Raw genomic sequence first — 19,334 nt, 5'->3', positions numbered from 1 at the left:
AGACTAAGAAATTGTCAAGAAACCACTGATTTATTGATAATTAGAAAAACCGGTTTCTGTTATTACACCAATCTCTGATAAACCTCAGAGATTGAATGGTGTGATAACCGAAACCGGTCTTTCTAATTATCAATAAATCAGTGGTTTTTGACAATTTCTTAGTCTTTTTCATTCAATATGAATAATTACCACAATATCAACTTCTCTACTATACAAAAAGTAAAACATTTTCTATCTAAAATTGAAATCCAACACACTATAATATCCACTGCAAAAAAAGAAGTTGAAAAATCACCCTTTTCATCAACTTCTCCATGACAAACAACGTTCAAAAAATGGAAAAATTATTTCCCAATGTACACGAAATGGGAGAATAATTTCCCAAAAACACATAAGGAATGCTACTGAAAATCTAATATAATAAATGGCTTTTGTTGGTAGCTAGTAATCCCTTGACTAGTGAAGCTTCCACCTCGCCTGAATATATAATTTGACAATGGGTCTTACGACTGTCATACTTTAGCCGGGACCAACAATAAAACGTGCCCAACTGATAACACGGGAGAGACCTGGTTGAGAAAGTTTTGGTAATGAAAGGATTTGAACCCGGGATCTCTGGGCTGCTACGGAAGCACTCTATCCACTAGACCACGGATCACCCCAACACAAAGATCTAATCACTCATACAGAACTGTCTCAGAAATGATATTTAGTTGTTCCCAACTCAGAAATCCAATTCATAATTACCACTTTGAAAAGTTGATCATCATCATCATTATTGGCACTACAGCCCATGTAGAGCCTTAGCCTTCACAACCACATCCTTCCACCCCTCTCGACATTCTGCTGTTCTTCTCCATCTTCTTACACCAAGTCTGCGCAAATCCTCTTCCACATCGTCAACCCACCGCTTTCTTGGTCTTCCTTGTAATCTTCTTCCTCCGGGTTTGCCTTCCAGCACCATTCTTGGCACCCTCCCTTCCGGCATTCTGCACACATGACCAGCCCATCTCAGCCTCATACTTTTCACAACAGATAAAATACTGGTCTCTTCGAACAATCTTCCTAGTTCCTCGTTTGTTCTCATCCTCCATATTTCATTTTCCTTGGTTGCTCCAAAAATTCTTCTTAAAATCTTTCTTTCCCATCTCTGAAGCAGACCTTCTTCTCGTGTAGTCAATGTCCAAGCTTCGGCCCCATATGTCACTATTGGTCTTAAAACTGTTGTGTAAATTTTTATTTTGCCTTTTTTTGACACATTTTTGGACTTCAGGATATTCTGCAGGGCGAAATACACCCTATTTCCGGACATTATCCTAGCATCCACTTCTTCTGCTACATTATTCTCTTCCGTTATTAGGGTGCCCAAATACTTGAATGATTTCACTTTCTCAAAGGTTCTACCTGATAACTGTATCTGTGTTCCATCATTCACTGGCCTCCTGGACATAACCATCACTTTAGTTTTCTGCATATTAATTTCCAGGCCTACTTCTCTTGCCTCATGTTCCAGCTTTTCATAGATCTCTGTCAGTTCCCTCCTGTTTCTTGTTAGTATGGTCACGTCATCTGCATAAGCCATTATTTGGCACATCCGGTTGAAGAGTGTGCCCCCGGGGTTGTTGGTGGTTACCTTTCTGATAATATTTTCCAGCACTGCATTGAATAACATGGTTGACAGCACATCTCCTTGCCTCAGTCCCCTTCTTACCTCAAAATCATCTGTAACACTTCCATCAATCTTGACCACAGCTCTGCTTCCTTTCATCGTCATACTTATGAGACGGATCAGCTTTGTGGGGACATTTAACTCTCTAAGTGCCTCATACACTTTCACCCTACTGATAGTGTCATATGCCTGTTGGAAATCAATATATATCTGTTGACATCAAACTCATAGCATTTTTCCAGAATTTGCCTGATTGTGAAGATATGGTCGACTGTTGATCTTCCTGGCCGGTAACCACATTGATACTCTCCAATATTACATTCTATCAATGGCGTCATCCTTTTTGCTAGAATTTTGGCAAAGACTTTGAACAGAATACTCAGTAGGGTGATTCCTCTGTAGTTTCGGCACTCCATTTTGTCCCCCTTTTTATGAACTGGACAAATTATACCAATGCTCCATTCTTCTGGCATTTTTTCTTCTAACCATATTTCATTGATTAGAGCATGCATCCTCTGTACAAACATGTCCCCTCCTTTTTTAACAAGTTCTGCCGTTATTAGATCTAACCCAGGGGCCTTATTGTTTGCAAGATCTTTGATAGCCTCTTTCACCTCATAAGGCATTGGTCTACCCACTTCCTCTTGTACCGTTCTCACATCATCATAAGCAGTTTCAGTTTCTTGTTGGCCATGGTTCAAGACTTCATCAAAGTGTTCTCTCCATCTCCTCTTTATTCCTTGTTCATCTCCTATCATATTTCCTAATTTATCCTTGCAGTACACTGCCCTGGGTTGAAACCCTTTCTTATCTTCTCTTATTTTTTTGTAAAACTTTCTCATCTCTCCTCTGCCATAATGCTCTTCTATACTCTCCAACTGCTGCTTCTCATATGCTCTTTTCTTTCTTCTACATAACTTATCCGCTATCCTCCTTTCTGATCTATAATCTTCCACAGTTCCCCGTGTTTTTCTCTGGATCATTTTCATTCTGGCCCTATTTCGTCTTTCAATTGCAGTTATGCATTCTTCATCAAACCAGCGAGCCTGAATTTCCTTCTTTCTAGAGCCAACAACTTCCCTTGCAGCTCCAATCACACTTTCCTTCAGAATACTCCATTTCCCTTCTACTCCCTCAGTGTTCCATGCATCCTCTTTCTGTTCCAGATAGTTCTTCAAGCATTCCTCATATCTGTGTGACACCGCCTCTTCTTTCAGTTTTGCCACATCAAAACGAGCTTGCGTTTTTGCTCTCTTATTGTTTGTCACTGCGATACGCTGTCTACAACCAATCCTGACCATATAGTGGTCTGAGTTTATATCAGCCCCTCTACAGCTTTCCACATTTGTTATATCAGTACAGTGTCTTTTATCGATCAAAATATGATCTATTTGATTTGATGTGACCCCGTCCGGTGAACACCAGGTAGCTTTTTTGATGTTTTTTCGCTGTTTCTGGGTGCTACTTATAATCATATCCTTTCTTACAGCAAGATCTATCACTCGCCTCCCGTTATCATTACTTTCACTGTGTAAGCTCTCTTTCCCTATCACACTCTGAAATCTCTCTTCTCTACCTATTTTTGCGTTCAGGTCTCCCAGGAGGATTTTCACATCATGATGCGCTATTTCGTCAACTACTTCCTCCAACTTCTCATAGAATCTCTCCTTCTCCTCTTCATCCGCATCCTCTGTTGGAGCATATACGCATACTAATGTGATGTTGAAGAATTGAGATCTTAATCTTAGAGTGCTGATTCTCTCATTCACTGGTTTGAAACCGATTACTGCTTCTTTCCTTTTCCTATTGACCAGAAATCCAGTACCAGCCATTCCACTTCCATCATTACTACCACTAAAGAACACGGTCCAGTCTCCACTCTCCAAAATTCCGTTCCCTGGCCATCTCATCTCCTGAATTTCAGCAATTTCAACCCTGTAAAGTTCCAACTGTCGTTTCAATGCATGTAGTGCTCCTGGTCTTTTAAGTGTTCTAACGTTCCATGTTGCTAAAATCAAATCCATATCCTTTTTCCTTTTGGTGCATTTTCCTTTTCTTTTGTTTCCATTTTTATCCGATCCAATCCGAGGCTGTGTTGTGTTATTCTCAACGTGTGATTTTTTTTTCCAGGGAGAGGTTGTTGGCCCCTCGTCAAACCCCCAACCTGGAGGACCAGGTAATTTTTTCGGGATTTCTTCCCTAGCCTTTGACAAACCAATGCCGAACTACAAGGCAGCAGTCAATTTCCTGTTAGGGTTTTCTTCCCTTAGCCTTTGAAGTTCCATTGAACTCCATCTGCAAGGCAGCAGCTTTTTTGCTGGTTTTGGTCCGCCCCGGGTATTTGATTTCCTCGGTACCCCCTATATCTAGGAGGCATCCCCCTATCCGCCACCTGGGGAGGCGCCCGCTAGGAGACCAGCAACTCCCACGGGTTGAAAAGTTGATACTATTATCATAATAATCTTTTCAACTCAGTAAAGATCTATTTCAAGAAACTAGTTGTTGTCATTACCCCAAAGTCATTACCTTATCCAAACTCAAGCTATCCCTGGCCACATATTACTAGCCGTCAGGCTCGCTTCGCTCGCCATATCCGTTTAGCCAGACGTTTAGTCTGTACCCCCGACTGGATTGTCCTAACATATGATAAAAATGCTCAAATGAAAAATGCAGGCGAGCGAAGCGAGCCTGCTTATCTCATTCCTGGACGATCTAGTCGGGGGTCCAGGGGGCGGAGCCCCCTCGTTAGACGGATATGGCGAGCGAAGCGAGGCTGACGGCTAGTGCTGATATAAAGTAAAGTAAGTAATCTTTTTAAATGAGTTCTCAAAAAAAAACTTGAAAGACTATTCAATCATTATGGAATTTATAAATTACAGTGAACAAATTTCCCGTATTTCTTCATCTATACTAAAAAAATCTGGTGTGGTACACTCACACAATTTTTCCAGAAATGAGACTCATGTCAGTTGATAGGGCTTATGAACAGCTATCCATGGTATGAATTTGAAGAAAATCGTTAGATTTATTTTCGAGAAAACCGTGAAAAAAATGTTTTTTTTTAGTAATGATCTGCCATTTTTCTCTAGAATATCACGGAGCTCCTGGAATTTTCCCAGAAATGAGACTCATGTCAGTTGATAGGGCTCATAAATAGCCAAAGACCTTAAAGAGATAATACCCACAATGCCTATGCCTTCCCAATGATTCTCTTACTTGAAATTGAAGGCCGCCATTGGGGTATTTCAGCACGAGATATTATATCTATATATCTGTAGTATAATAGATTACAAAGGCATTGGTAGTCTATGTAAATCTTATAGGTTGCCCCCTCAATGGCCGATTTCAATTCCAAGTACGTCACTAGCGCTGCATGTGAGTCTATGCATCTTTAAGGTCTTTGTAAATCCATTGTATAATTTTGAAGAAAATCGTTAGAACCGTTTTCGAGAAAAATGTGAAAAATATGGTTTTTTAGTAATTATCCGCCATTTTTTTCCGCCATTTTGAATTGAATTTTATTGAATTTCTTATTGTCGGATCCTCATGGTATAAGGACCTTAAGTTTGAAATTTCAAGTCACAGACGTACATCGTGTTCACAGACATACACACACCCACCCACAATTTTTCAACTCAGTTTAAGTCTAGGATGGCCATATTGAGCTTATCGATTTTTCTATTTTCCACAAGGCTGACCATGGTTTCCTATCATTTCCTGTGTATGATTATATAAAATCACTTCATTTTACACATGTGTTTCCAAGTTATTTTATAGTAATTGTATTTTTACCAATGAATTTTAATTATAATTAGTATTATATTGTATTGACGTTTCCAATTGCCATTTTTTATGTGCTCAAAGGAATAAAAGCATTCTTATTCTTATTCTTATTCACACACACACACAAACACACACACACACACACACACACACACACACACACACCACACACACACACACACACACACAGAGAGAGAGAGAGAGAGAGAACAACACACAAAGATCATGTTTTTGGACTCAGGGGACCTTGAAACGTATAGAAAACTTGAAATTAGAGTACTCTAATTTTTTTGGAAAGCAATACTTTCCTTACCTATGGTATAGGGCAAGGAAATTAATAATGGAAAAAATTTACTTTAGGATGGGATAGGAAAATTATGTTTGACGCATCATCACGTCTGAACTACTGGACTGATCAACTGGAAATTCTTCGTATGTAGATTCTTAATTCACCGAGGATTGTTATAGGCCTATCTTCAATTCTCCAAGATTTCATTACGTCAAGTTTACAGTTTGTCAAGTTTTAAATTGGACCCTTGTGGAGCACGGGTCACCTGTCAGTATGTAATAACAGAATTCAACAGGACCTGATTGGAAACACGGCGTATCGTGAGCTTCTCATTTGCAGAACACTGTTGTTGCGAGATGAAAACGATTCGACCAATAGCAAGGCGAGAACATTTTGGTACCGCCATTGGTGACGACCAATGATTGGTTGAGTTTAGTTCAGTTCAGGCAGACAGCCTGAAGTTGGCAGTTCACTCGCTAGAGACCGCTACAACCGAAATTAGCTTTTTATTGATCTATAATTTATAATAAAATGAAAAATAAATGGCTCATACACCTATGGGATAGGGAAATCATGTTTGACGCATCATCACGTCTCAACTACTGGACTGATCAACTGGGAATTCACCGAGGATGGTTATAGGCATATTTTCAATCCTTCAAGATTCTAGTAGGTCAATTTTCTAAATAAATTACAACCTTGCAGGGCACGAGTTACCTGCTACAGTGAGGTCCACGTTTTAATAGCAGTGTATGATTAGCAATGGTATTGCCAACCTTGTCTATCATTCAACAAAGCGGATAGCGCTATCTCTTTCTCGCTTTGCTCTGTTTCCAGATCGTCTTTCAACACTATAGAATTAATCATTAATTAACAAAATAATTCTTCTTATATAATAATAATAATAATAATAATAATAGTTGGCCTCCACATCTGCCCTTACAGCCAACCCGTTCCACCACATGGCGTCAAGTGACTATAGTGAGGTCCACTTTATAATGGCAGTGAATAAAGATAGGAGAATAGCGATGCCGATTCTCTCCATTAATTAATTATATTTCTACACCGTCAAAAACATAATTGGCATCGTTGTGGACCTAGAAAAGGGTAGTACCACCGGCTTTGTCGAATGATAGACAAGGATAGCAAAACCAAAGTTGAAAAAATACTGCCATTATAACGTGGACCTCACTATAGTAAGTATGCTTAGGCATTTTCGTGCAATAGAACGGCACATGGCCTTGGTATATATTGCAGCTGTCAAGAAAAAAAAAACATTCATAACTCGTATCAATCAAGAGTATATTACATTGTTTCGAATTTTCCTCTTAAAAATGTTGGGTGCTTCAAAGTAGTCAATTTGATTAGACAATCTATTGCCAACTTCAATATACCTCTCAAGAGGGGTGGTACAGCTTCCTAGGAAAGCGTGAAATTATTGATGATAGTGTCTCAGATTCCGTGGAGGAACAGCAACTCCAACTCCTCGATCACCAATATTCACTTGCCCATGAACACATTTATTTAAGAACATCGCATCAAATTTGGCTCTTCTCCATTCCAGAGATTCAAATTTCACGGACTCGCAGAATTGTCTGTAAAGGTGCGTACAGATATACGCGCCGCGAACATGAGCAATTCACTTTCAATCAGCTGACTATATCTGTATTTTTACAGAAACGGTAAGATATAGATATAAAAAGTTTGGCATCAGCTGATTAAAAGTGAATTGCTCATGTTCGCGGTGCGTATATCTGTACGCACCTTTAGAGAGTTCCTCCATGTCTGGCATGAGTTTTAATACAAGATGCACAAATTTTCTGTACATAGTCTGCCTCTGTTTCAAATAATAGAAGCATACTTCAGATGACATCGAACAAGTGAACAAAATAGAGGGTCTTCATTATGAAATTATTGAGAAAAATATAATTTCTTGCTTAATAGAATATATTTGATTATTTTAAACGTGTATAGCTACCATCTATAGAGGGCATTGACAAGACAGAGGATCGGCAACGTTGTTCTTCTATCTTTCTCCACTGCCATTATAACGTGGACCTCACTATGATTGTAGTGAGTACACTTTGTATTGTCAGCAACTCTTATGAATGAAAAACAATGGAAAACATTGAATCTATGCTGACAGTATGAAATGAGTCTCATTGTGGTGTGTATCGCTTTGTAATGTTCAAGTTTCTCATTCATCACTTTATAGTTCGAGTTACTCATTCTGGTTCATTTACAACTCATCATAGTTAATTCATTGAGGATGTGTATTGGATGAAGCTCATCTATCAACGCTAATCCAGTTTGATCAGTACTATATATCAGCCAGAATAAGTTAATTCCGGTTACAAAGTTGATGAAAAATAACCTCGATGTAGCATGAAACATGATATAACTTCAACAAAGAAACTTTTTGTGTAGTTGAGAAGTTGATATTGTGGTAATTATTCATATTGAATGAAAAAGACTATGAAATTGTCAAAAACCACTGATTTATTGATAATTGGAAAGACTGGTTTCGGTTATTACACCATTGTCAATCTCTGATAAACTCTGATAAATTTCTGTTTATCAGAGATTGACAATGGTGTAATAACGGAAACCGGTCTTTCTAATTATCAATAAATCAGTGGTTTTTTGACAATTTCTTAGTCTTTTTCATTCAACAAAGAAATTTTAGTTTTCATGGAGGGGATCACTGAATTCCTGAAATTTTCAGGAATATACTCATTTTTCAAAAGTTGATTATCAAGCCTCATATATTTTTTCAATTTTCAGGAAGAGCACACCCTTACCGGAGTCAGAACCAGCATCGAACGGTATCTAAAATTCTGCCGTATCTACTCCCCCAAGAAACCCTCCCCTCTAGGCACCCTTATCTACTCCACCTTCGTCTACCTAATCCTCCAAACCCTATTCCTGCTCCTCAAGTTCTGGACAAGATGGAACTTCAACTCCAGGGTATCGGCCATCGAAAGTCTGAACTTCACATTCAGCGTAGTTTTCCTCTCTTCCGATCTGTACCTCATGCCCGAAAAAACGGAAATCCTGACCCAGATGATCGAAGCCGGGTATTATCTACACCAAAAATATGTCCACCTAGTTGAGAAAAGTTTGTACATGGAAAAATGTAGATTTATTGAGAAAACTGAGTTGGAATCCGTCAAATCTGCAAACTCTGTTAAATTCGCGTTGGTCGGTCTCTACCTCAGCTACCTGACCACCCCAGTTCTCGGCACGATATTCCACCTCCTCAAAATCATCCCTCTCGAAAAACTCACCCTCCCCCTAATCATCCAAATCCCCTACCGCTCCGACCCATTCATTTTCACACATACCTACCAGTTCCTTTTTCTCGCTCTTTTCCAAGTGGTTTATATCGTGTACACAGCTGTTATGATTGTGGCAATCTTTCAAGTTTCTTTCCTGGCTGTTAACAATGTGCTGACTGAGATCCAGCTGTTTGTGATGTGCTTGAAAGAGATGAACTTGAATTTTGGGGAGTATGTGGAGGAGGAGTGGAGAGAGGAAGAGGGAATGTATGTGAGAGAAGAGAGGAGAGAGAAAGACGGACAATGTGAGAGGAATGCAGTCTTGAGGTTGATCATCAACGATATCTCCAAACATCATCAGTTCATATTCAGGTATGTTGCTAGTTATATTTACTGAGTTTTAGTTTAAAAAATTAAATTTACTGTACCTGCAAAATTATTTTTTCAATTTGTGAATATTTCCTATTTTATTTGTTAGGTTAGCAAAAATAATACAAAGATTGGAAAAGCAAAAACAGGCTATTGCCGAAAACTTCTCCAATTTCTCAATTTAGTTTTAAATTATAAGTGATAATAATATGGAATATCCCTTCCATGTCTGGTTCTGAAGCATCTCAATCCAAAAATCTACTTCGTGAAAATAATTGAAGACTGAAAATTTCGTTAAGTGAACAACTACAAGACTCAACCTATTTCGGACTATGTGTAACCTTATCTGAATTTGGAAGAGGAACAGCATAAGGTCACCTTTTTTTCTCTTCCTATCATTTTGATGTTGTACTTGTATGAATCAATAAAGAATGAAGAATGGAGAGTAAAGTTTCAAAATAATGTTTATCTTTATTATAATAAAGGAAAGGATTGGATTATAAAAGTCAGGGATAAGAAATTCACAAATGACGTATCATAACATCTAAACTACTGGACTGATTAACTTGAAATTTTGCATATAGACTCTCAATCCACCGAGAATGGTTGAAGTCCGCTTTTAAATTCTCAAATTTCTCAGAAGGTCATGTTTTCAGTTTGTCAAGTTCTTAATAAATTAGATCCTTACGGAGTACTGATTACTTGTTAGGCTTTATATGGTTGAGTTAGGACTTTTAAACCCTCTCTTCCACCCAAACATATATGTTGATTATTGAGAAATTCAGTTACCTTCTACTGGACATTATGAATAAATAATGTAAACACGGTTGAAAAAGATTGGTAATATCAACTTTAATTGAGAAACTGTTTAAAATAGAGACTGATTTGTTTACTCAGGATGTGTTTAAAGGAATCTTGGAAATACTGTTAATCATTGGGAAAGTTATTGCTAATTGAAGATAAATATTTCGAAATGCTAAAATACTGATATTTCATCGATCTTGTAATGATATCCATCATGATCATCATATCACTCATAGAAAACAGTACGGTAGAAAATAATATTTACATCATTGAACAAACTTTCGATTCAAGTAATTTAATCATGTCTTAATTCAATATGTCAATCATGTCAATATTATTGGAAGTCATGAAATCATTATTCATCATCATCATCATCATTGAAATCACTTTGTGATGATATCCATCATCATCATAAAGACTGTACGGTAGAATATATTTTGTTGAAGATAAACATCATTAGAGGAACTTTCAATTCAAGTTATTGCTAGATATTATGTACAATACAAACAATTCGAAAAACAAACTGAAGTTCTAAAGACTATTCCAATAAGAAGAAGATAGCTATCTCAGAATAATTATGGAGTAGGGCAGGATTCCAATGGTAGTAAGTAAACTCCAATTCTTCAAGATCCTTCATCAAATCCTTGAATCATTTCTCACTGAGTCACTGAACTGAACTTAAACTAATCTTGCCAACTCTGTAATCGTGTGTATTTCATCTGCTAATACTATAGTGAGGTCCACGTTATAATGGTAGTATTTAATTTTACATTGATGTTGCTATCCTTGTCAATTATTCGACAAAGCAGATAGCACTATCCTCTTCCAGCTATTTGCCAGATTGTCCTTCAACAGTAATATGAATATAACAAATTAATATTTGTTATATTATATCAAATGATATATATATATATATATATATATATATATATATATATATATAATATATATATATATATATATATATATATATATATATATTATATATATATATATATATATATTATTTTAATTATATTGAATTTATTTAAATTAAATTTATTCTATTTATTGAATTAATTAATTATATTTAATCGTTATTGTTGATATATTAACAAAATATTCAATCAAAACATGGAAATCCTTGTCTGTCTTGTAACATCGAACATGACTGACGGCAAGTTAATGTCAATTAACTCTTATTGAGTAATATTTACTTATCGTAATTCATAACTATGTGTAATTTGTAACCTCTTTCATTCCCACAGGAAAATTAGAATCCTGAACACCGGTTTCCGTTATAGACTGTTCTATGTGAACACTTTTGTCTGCCTACAGCTTTGCTTTGCTCTGTTCTGCTTTCAGGTAATTTCAATTAATTTTGATTATTTTTTGTGTAGTTGAGAAGTTGATATTGTGGTAATTATTCATATTGAATGAAAAAGACTAAGAAATTGTCAAAAACCACAGATTTATTGATACTTAGAAAGACCGGTTTCGGTTATTACACCATTGTCAATCTCTGATAAACTCAGGTCTTTCTAAGTATCAATAAATCTGTGGTTCTTGACAATTTCTTAGTCTTTTTCATTCAATAATTCTGATTAATTTTGAGAATGATGAATTGAAGATTGAAATCATCAGCTCAGTAGAAAATAAGGATAGAAGTTTATAGATAATAATATTCGTATGGCTTTTATTGGTGGGGAGTCCCTGACGGAAGTTCCAACTCGCCTGAATATATCATTTAAGCAGTCAATGGGTCTGACGACTGTCATACTTCAGCCGGAACCGACAATTTAACGAGCCCATCCGATAACACGGAAGTGATCTGATCAAAAACTATTGGCTATGAGCGGGTTTGAACCGGGATCTCTAGGTTGTTATGTAAGCTCTCTTTCCACGGATCACTCCGTGATCTAGATTATAAGAAGGTTACTCTATTACCTTCATGTATCATATCATCACAAATGGAAGCTCAGTAGCTCTAGCATGGTCGGAACAGAATGATCTATCAATATTATTTTAATTGACCGAGCGAAGTGAGTCGAATTACTGCCATCTCCCACAACTGTTCTGTCAATGAGAAGCCTAAAATAAGCCATGTTTTGAATCAGTTCCTGTGAAATTCTCTTGTATCACTTGATTCTTCCAAGTTTTTCTGAAGGTGCGTACAGATACAGATTTACGCGCCGCGAACATGAGCAATTCAATTTTAATCAGCTGATGCCAAACTTTTTATGTCTATATCTTACCGTTTCTGTAAAAATACAGATATAGTCAGCTGATTGAAAGTGAATTGCTCATGTTCGCGGCGCGTATATCATTGTACGCACCTTTAGATTCAAGTCGACGGTTTTGCATTTCTCTTTATGTTTATATGTTGCGCATTTACAGCGAAACGCAGCAATAGATTTTCATGAAATTTGACAGGTATGTTCCTTTTCGAATTTCGCGTCGACGTATACATAAGTTTCTTTTTTAATTTTGCATTTTGAGGATTATACAAAAAGAAAAGGAGTTTCATTCGAACACCAATAATACTGTTAGAATCAGACTATAGAATTATTCATCATAAATCAGCTGTCTAGTGGACTATAATACTACCCGTTCAAAAACATCGAACATCTTGAAAATGTATCTTCCCATTCACGGTATTTAGATGAAAACGGTAGCCAGTCAGCTAGATTGCGTCATCGCCACCAACCGAGGTTTCCAACACCTATTGGCAATTTGAGAAACTTATTTGTTAAAAACAGATGATTGGATATAAAATGACGTCAGCTTCATCGGAAATTTAGCACAAACATGCGCGTGACACCTACTGTCTTCTTCTATATACCATGTTCCCATTAACGTTAGTAGTCAGTTGTCTACTAACTTTGTCTTTCCATAAGCTAAGGCCATGATCCTAGTTTGAAGTTTGGAGTTATTGATAGAAAACATTTTTTTTACATTCTCCTGTTTTAATCTGATGATTAAAATTGCAACAAATATTATGGAACAGAAATTGATTTCTAAAATCATGAAGAGTGAGAAATGAAGTTTGTAGGAAATCAGCATTATTGTAGTTTATTTTGTTAATTTCAACACACCGATTTTTCGCCAACACGACAACACAGAATGTTCTGTGATGGGTTGATTGGATTGGCGTATCGACGGCAGCCAGACCTGATAACAGCGCTCACACTCACATTCCGGGATAGGAAGCTCTATGTTTATTTAGGATTTTTTCTAGACATTTTAAATTGATAAATTATTGATTAATTTTTGAGAAAATATAACAACAGGTCAATGTAACTTACTGAGCGCGAGGTCTACTGTTCACAGAACTACTAGTGATAAGTAATTTTGCATTAATGAGTAGATAAATGAACGAATAAAACGTAGTGGAGAGAGAAAGAAGAGATCTTGAGAGTGTTGAAATTGATGCATTTTTTTGACTTGATGTTTTGTCTCATTCGAATACATGCTTTATTCCCAGCACTCTCAAACTTCAATCTAGTTTTGCCACTCTTCTTATTCAAATACATTCATTATTCTCATCATTTACATTACTTTATCATCAACCGGAATTGGATGAAGAGATAATTTACTATGATAAGCGAGTTTTGAGCTCTATCTCAAATTTATATAAATATCGGGGCACCGAGATTTACGCTCTGGAATACAAGAGCGAATAAAATTTATTACGGAAGAAGAAATAAATATAATATATAATATAAATATATAAACATGATTATATATTTATATTTATGTATAATTATATATTTATTATATATATATAAATATAATATATTTACAGTTCATACAGGAAGGTTCTATCTAATCACAGTGGATTGATATTAATTCCCAGAGGAATGCTAAAATTTCTCTCACAAAAGCATGTAAAATTTTGAGAAGACCATTTCAAAAAGATAACTTATCAGATTGGTTCTACTGGTATTAATCAGGATTAAAGTTTAACCGGCTCTTGTACAACTGGCACTGATTGAATGATTACAAAAGTTCAACTGCTGAGTCATAATATGTCTCAGTTCCACACACACACACACAGACCAACACCCACTAATCATGTTTTTGTACTCAGGGGACCTTGAAACGTATAGAAAACTTTGAATTGGGGTACCTTAATTTTTTTTCAGAAAGCAATACTTTCCTTACCTGTGGTAGTAGGGCAAGGAAAGTAAAAATATTTGTTCCCGGGCTAACAAAAGATTATTGGATAGTAGCGCTCATCGAATTTCCATTGTTTATCGCTCATCCAACTGTTTATCATGTTGTCAATATTTGCAGTAGCAGAAGTCTTCAGGGTGATCCAAAGCATTCAATTTGGATTCTCGTCAAATAATAATTATTAATTGAAGTATTGAAAATTCCACCAATGTCATTGATAATCATAATTGATTATCTGAGAGAAACTTTGAAGAATCAAGTGATACAAGAGAATTTCACAGGAACTGATTCAAAACATGGCTTATTTTAGGCTTCTCATTGACAGAACAGTTGTGGGGAGATGGGAGCAATTCGACCAATAGGAAGGCGAGAACATTTTGGAACCGCCATTGGTCATCTCTGATTGGTCGAGTTCGTTTCAGGCTGTCTGTTGCTTCTCTACTTAAGTTTACAGTTGTCTCACTAGAGTGCGCCAAGAACACTAACAGTTTTCTGTTAATATAATATTATCATTTCTATATAGGCCTAGAAACTGAGTATCAGACATTGAATGAATTATTATTCTGGACTAGCAGGTAACCCGTGCTCCGCGAAGGGTCAATTATAAAACTTGACGAACTGAAAACTTGACGTAATAAAATATTGAAAAATTGAAAATAGGTTTATAACAATTCTCGGTTAATAAGAATCTATACGCAAATTGCAAGTTTATCAGGACAGTAGTTCAGACGTGATGATGCGTCAAACATAATTTTCCTATTCCATCGCGAAGAAATTCTAGAGTTTGACAACATTCCAGCGGATGATGTGTGAGAACACACGAAAGCATGCTCCTGTAAAATAATATTTTCTATTGAGAGTGGAATATTGACAGAATCTCAAGTCTCTTCAATCACTAAACCAATAATTTTAAAAATTATTTCATGGGTTGACAGTTTTATCAACACAATATCTGTTGATAAGCTTAAATTTGAAAACATAGATTTCTCATAGATTCTTACTCTATCATTGGTTTGAACTTTCCATCACTGAGATGTTTTAGATCTTCAAGGCCCGGTTGCACGAAAGCCGGTTTAATTTTAATCGTGATTAATTTCACGAGAACTAATCAGAGAAGGCTTTTTGAAAAGACGGCTTCTCTGATTGGTTCTCGTGGAATTAATCACGGTAAAAATTTAACCGGCTTTTGTGCAACCGGTAGTTAATGTTTTGAGATGCCTGATTTCCACATCAATTTTCCAGTGGTTCAGTAGAGATAACTGTAGGATAATTTTTAATTGAATGAAAAAGACTGAGAAATTGTCAAAAACACTGATTTATTGATAATATGGGAAGAATCTGATAAACAGAGATTGACAATGGTGTAATAACCGAAACCGGTCTTTCTAATTATCAATGAATCAGTGGTTTTTGACAATTTCTCAGTCTTTTTCATTCAATATGAATAATTACCACAATATCAACTTCTCAACTACACAAAAAAATCTGGTGTGGTTCACTCACACAACTTTCCTTACTCATTGAACTGGGAGTCTCATTCTTAAACGACAATAATTTAGAGAAATAACATAATGACGATTGGCGGCAACATAATTATTTGAAACTACGATCAGACTACTGTATATGTGCGTATATAATTGTTTTCAGAGTACTTTTTCCTTTGTGTAAATTGTGAAATCCGATGATTATTTAAAAGTCGTCGAAACAGCTGTTCTACAGATGGAATATCTCGACTATGTGTTATTTTTATAGACTGCTTTACCTACCTACCTCATGCACGAGAAGGAGGTTACAAAGTCCATTTCTCAAGGATGGGGTGAACCCCCCATTAGTTTCCCAGAAAGGAGACTTATGCCAGTTGATGAAGCTGATAAATAACTATAGAGAGTATGAATTTGAAATAAATCAGTCGAGTAATTTTTGAGAAAACCGTGAAAAACATGGTTTTTCAGTAATTATCCGCCATTTTTCTCGAGAATATTACGCACCTCCAGCAATTTTCCTAGAAATGAGACTCATGTCAGTTGATAGGGCTTATAAATAGCTATCGATGGTATAAATTTGAAGAAAATTGTCAGAGCCGTTTTCGAGAAAACCGTGAAAAACATGGTTTTTTAGTGATTATCCGCCATTTTTCTCGAGAATATTACGAATCTCCTGCAATTTTCCCAGAAATGAGACTCATGTCAGTTGATAGGGCTTATAAATAGCTATCCATGATATGATTTTAAAGAAAATCGTTGGAGCCGTTTTTGAAAAAACGTGAAAAACATGGTTTTTTAGTATTATCCACCATTTTTTCCGCCATCTTGAATTGAATTTCATTGAATTTCTTATTGTCGAGTCCTCATGGTATAAGGACCTTAAGTTTGAAATTTCAAGTCAATCGGTTAATTAGGAATGGAGTTAATTAGAATAGAAATTTTAAACTTAAGGTCCTTATACCATGAGGATCCGACAATAAGGAATTCAATAAAATCCAATTCAAGATGGCGGAAAAAATGGCGGATAATTACTAAAAAACTATGTTTTTCACCGTTTTCTCAAAAACGACTTTAACGATTTTCTTCACTATCAACTGGCATGAGTCTCATTTCTGGGAAAATTCCATGAGCTCCGTAATATTCTTGAGAATAATGACGGATAATGACTAAAAAACCATGTTTTTCACGGTTTTCTCGAAAACGGCTTTAACGATTTTTTTCAAATTCAAACCATGAATAGCTATTCATAAGCCCTATCAAATGACATGAGTTTTTTTCCTGGAAAAATTGCTGGAGCTCCGTAATAATCTCGAGAAAAATGGCGGATAATTACTAAAAAACCATGTTTTTCACAATTTTCTCAAAAATGACTTGACCAATTTTTTTTTTAAATTCATACCCTGTATAGTTATTTATCAGCTCTATTGACTGGCATGAGTCTCCTTTCTGGGAAACTAATGGGGGGTCCACCCAATCCTTGAGAAATGGACTTTGTAGCCTCTTTCTCGTGCATGAGGTAGGTAGGTATAGCAGTTCATAAAAAGAACACATAGTCGAGATATTTCATCTGTAGAACAGTTTTTTTGACGACTTTCGATAAATATCATCGAATTTCACAATTTACACACAGGAAAAAGTACTCTGAAAACAATTATATATACACATATACAGAAGTCTGATCGTAGTTTCAAATATGTTGCCGCCAATCGTCATTATGTTATTCCCAAAAATAATTCTCCTTTAAGAATGAGGCTTACAGTTCAGTGAGCAAGGAAAGTTGTGTGAGTGTGCCACACCAGATTTTTATATTATAGATTATTATTGTTCGAATAACGATTTTTCGATTAAATTTGTTAACAGAGTGAAAAATTGGAACTGGCCCTGTACGACTGTTGCTGGATCGCCAAGCCGGGATATTTCAGCAGTTGTTTAAAAATTCTGATGACACGAACCACTAGGACGCCGAAAATTGTCTCCTTCAATATATTCACACTGAACAGGAATAATTTGAAAATTGTGAGTAATTTTTGAAAACATTTAGTGAGAAAATTTTGAAAATTGTAATAAATTGGTGTTATGCTACATGTTCCTGAAGCTAAAAATTACAGTGATACCATAGAAAAAATATAGCTTGAGGGTAGCCGAGATAGCAAGGGATAGTCTAGAGCAATTTTAAAAATATAGTGATTTTTCAACCTTACAGTTGTGTTGTGAGAGATGTTGTGGTACTTTTCCGTAGTGAAAACACAAATCTCTAATTGCTAACCACTTTTTATTATTATAATAATTTATAATCTTTTTTCTATGGTTAAGTTATTGTAAACCTAGTTTCGATCACATGTATAACACTAAAAAATAACTATGGAAACACAAATTTGAAATTGTCAACCACTTTTTATTATTATAAATTATAATACATGTGATCGAAACTACGTCTACGATAGCTTAACCATAGAGAAAAGGTAGCATAAGTTAGCTAGAAGATAGCTTTAGTTATCTATAAGTTAGCCTTATGCTATCTCTCCTTTATATGTTAATACTGGTTGAAAAAGTAGTCGTTAGGTCATGTCGAGATTTTCAAACTCAAATTCAATCAATTCAAATTAAACTGAACTGAACTAAAACAATCTCTCTTTTTTTTGCAGGTGGTGCAAGCGGCATATTCCTACTTCAATTTTCTGGAACGGTCGAGTAAAATTAACTAGGAGTCGGATTTTAAAAATTGGGATGAAACTCCAGACAAATCATCCAAAAATTTTAACTGTAAAAATCAGTTACTGCTACACTGTACAATCACAGACTCAAGATGATATTTACAGCAGCTCTATTGTTCATCTATTTCAATGAAGAAATTCTCCAATAAAAATTATTCAACAGCCAATCATTCAATCATTCATCATTCAATCATAGTTTAGTTACTGTCTGAATGAAGAAATGATAACATGAACGAAATGATATTGGAATGATTCAATTGCCAATCATTATTATTTATCATACTATCATTCAATCATAGTGCAGTTACTGTCTGAATAAAGAGAAGATAACATGAACGAAATGATTCAAGAGCTAATCATTTTTTATCATCAAATCATAGTGTAGTCACTGTCTGAATGAATAAATGATAACATAAACGATAAACATGAAAAATGTTTCGTTATTTGTCATGAAAACTTCAATCATGATACAACAGCCCTTACTCTCGTAATCCAGACATTATGAGCAACAGGATGAACTTTCAACCTATTTGCAACAAATAATTTATTAATGCATGCATCAAGGCTATACATAGGATACTCCCAAGAGGAAGACCCAGCATCATGTGTGTTAAGGAAGAAAACTTATTCAACTCGGCTTCCACTGAATGGAGTATCAAGAGTATGAAGTATAGATGAGTATGGAGTATTAATCTAAACTTAAGGTGGTATGTGGTATCCTTATCCTGTAAACTTTAGTACAAGTGATAATAATGTAAATTAGATTTCTCCTTTATTTGGTTTTGAAGT

The 19,334-nt window shown here is 35.7% G+C and overlaps 2 protein-coding genes across 2 annotated transcripts; one reads left to right on the top strand and one right to left on the bottom strand.

Moving 5' to 3' along the window:
* Positions 1–1,833: 1,833 nt before the first annotated feature.
* LOC120353341 lies at positions 1,834–3,693 on the bottom strand. Its single transcript, XM_039436642.1, has one exon. It carries the CDS (start codon positions 3,691–3,693, stop codon positions 1,834–1,836), a length of 1,860 nt encoding a protein of 619 aa, XP_039292576.1.
* A 731-nt stretch (positions 3,694–4,424) lies between these two features.
* On the top strand, positions 4,425–18,962 carry LOC120353340. Its single transcript, XM_039436641.1, has 5 exons — positions 4,425–4,448; positions 8,526–9,391; positions 11,440–11,536; positions 17,692–17,847; positions 18,477–18,962. Exons 1-5 carry the CDS (start codon positions 4,425–4,427, stop codon positions 18,534–18,536), a joined length of 1,203 nt encoding a protein of 400 aa, XP_039292575.1. The 3' UTR covers positions 18,537–18,962.
* The last annotated feature ends 372 nt before the right edge of the window (positions 18,963–19,334 follow it).

Source organism: Nilaparvata lugens, chromosome 10 (assembly GCF_014356525.2).
Source record: "Nilaparvata lugens isolate BPH chromosome 10, ASM1435652v1, whole genome shotgun sequence".
Classification (NCBI taxonomy): domain Eukaryota; kingdom Metazoa; phylum Arthropoda; class Insecta; order Hemiptera; family Delphacidae; genus Nilaparvata; species Nilaparvata lugens.
Note: the sequence above shows the minus strand (reverse complement) of the source record. Positions and strands in the feature narration are given on the sequence as shown.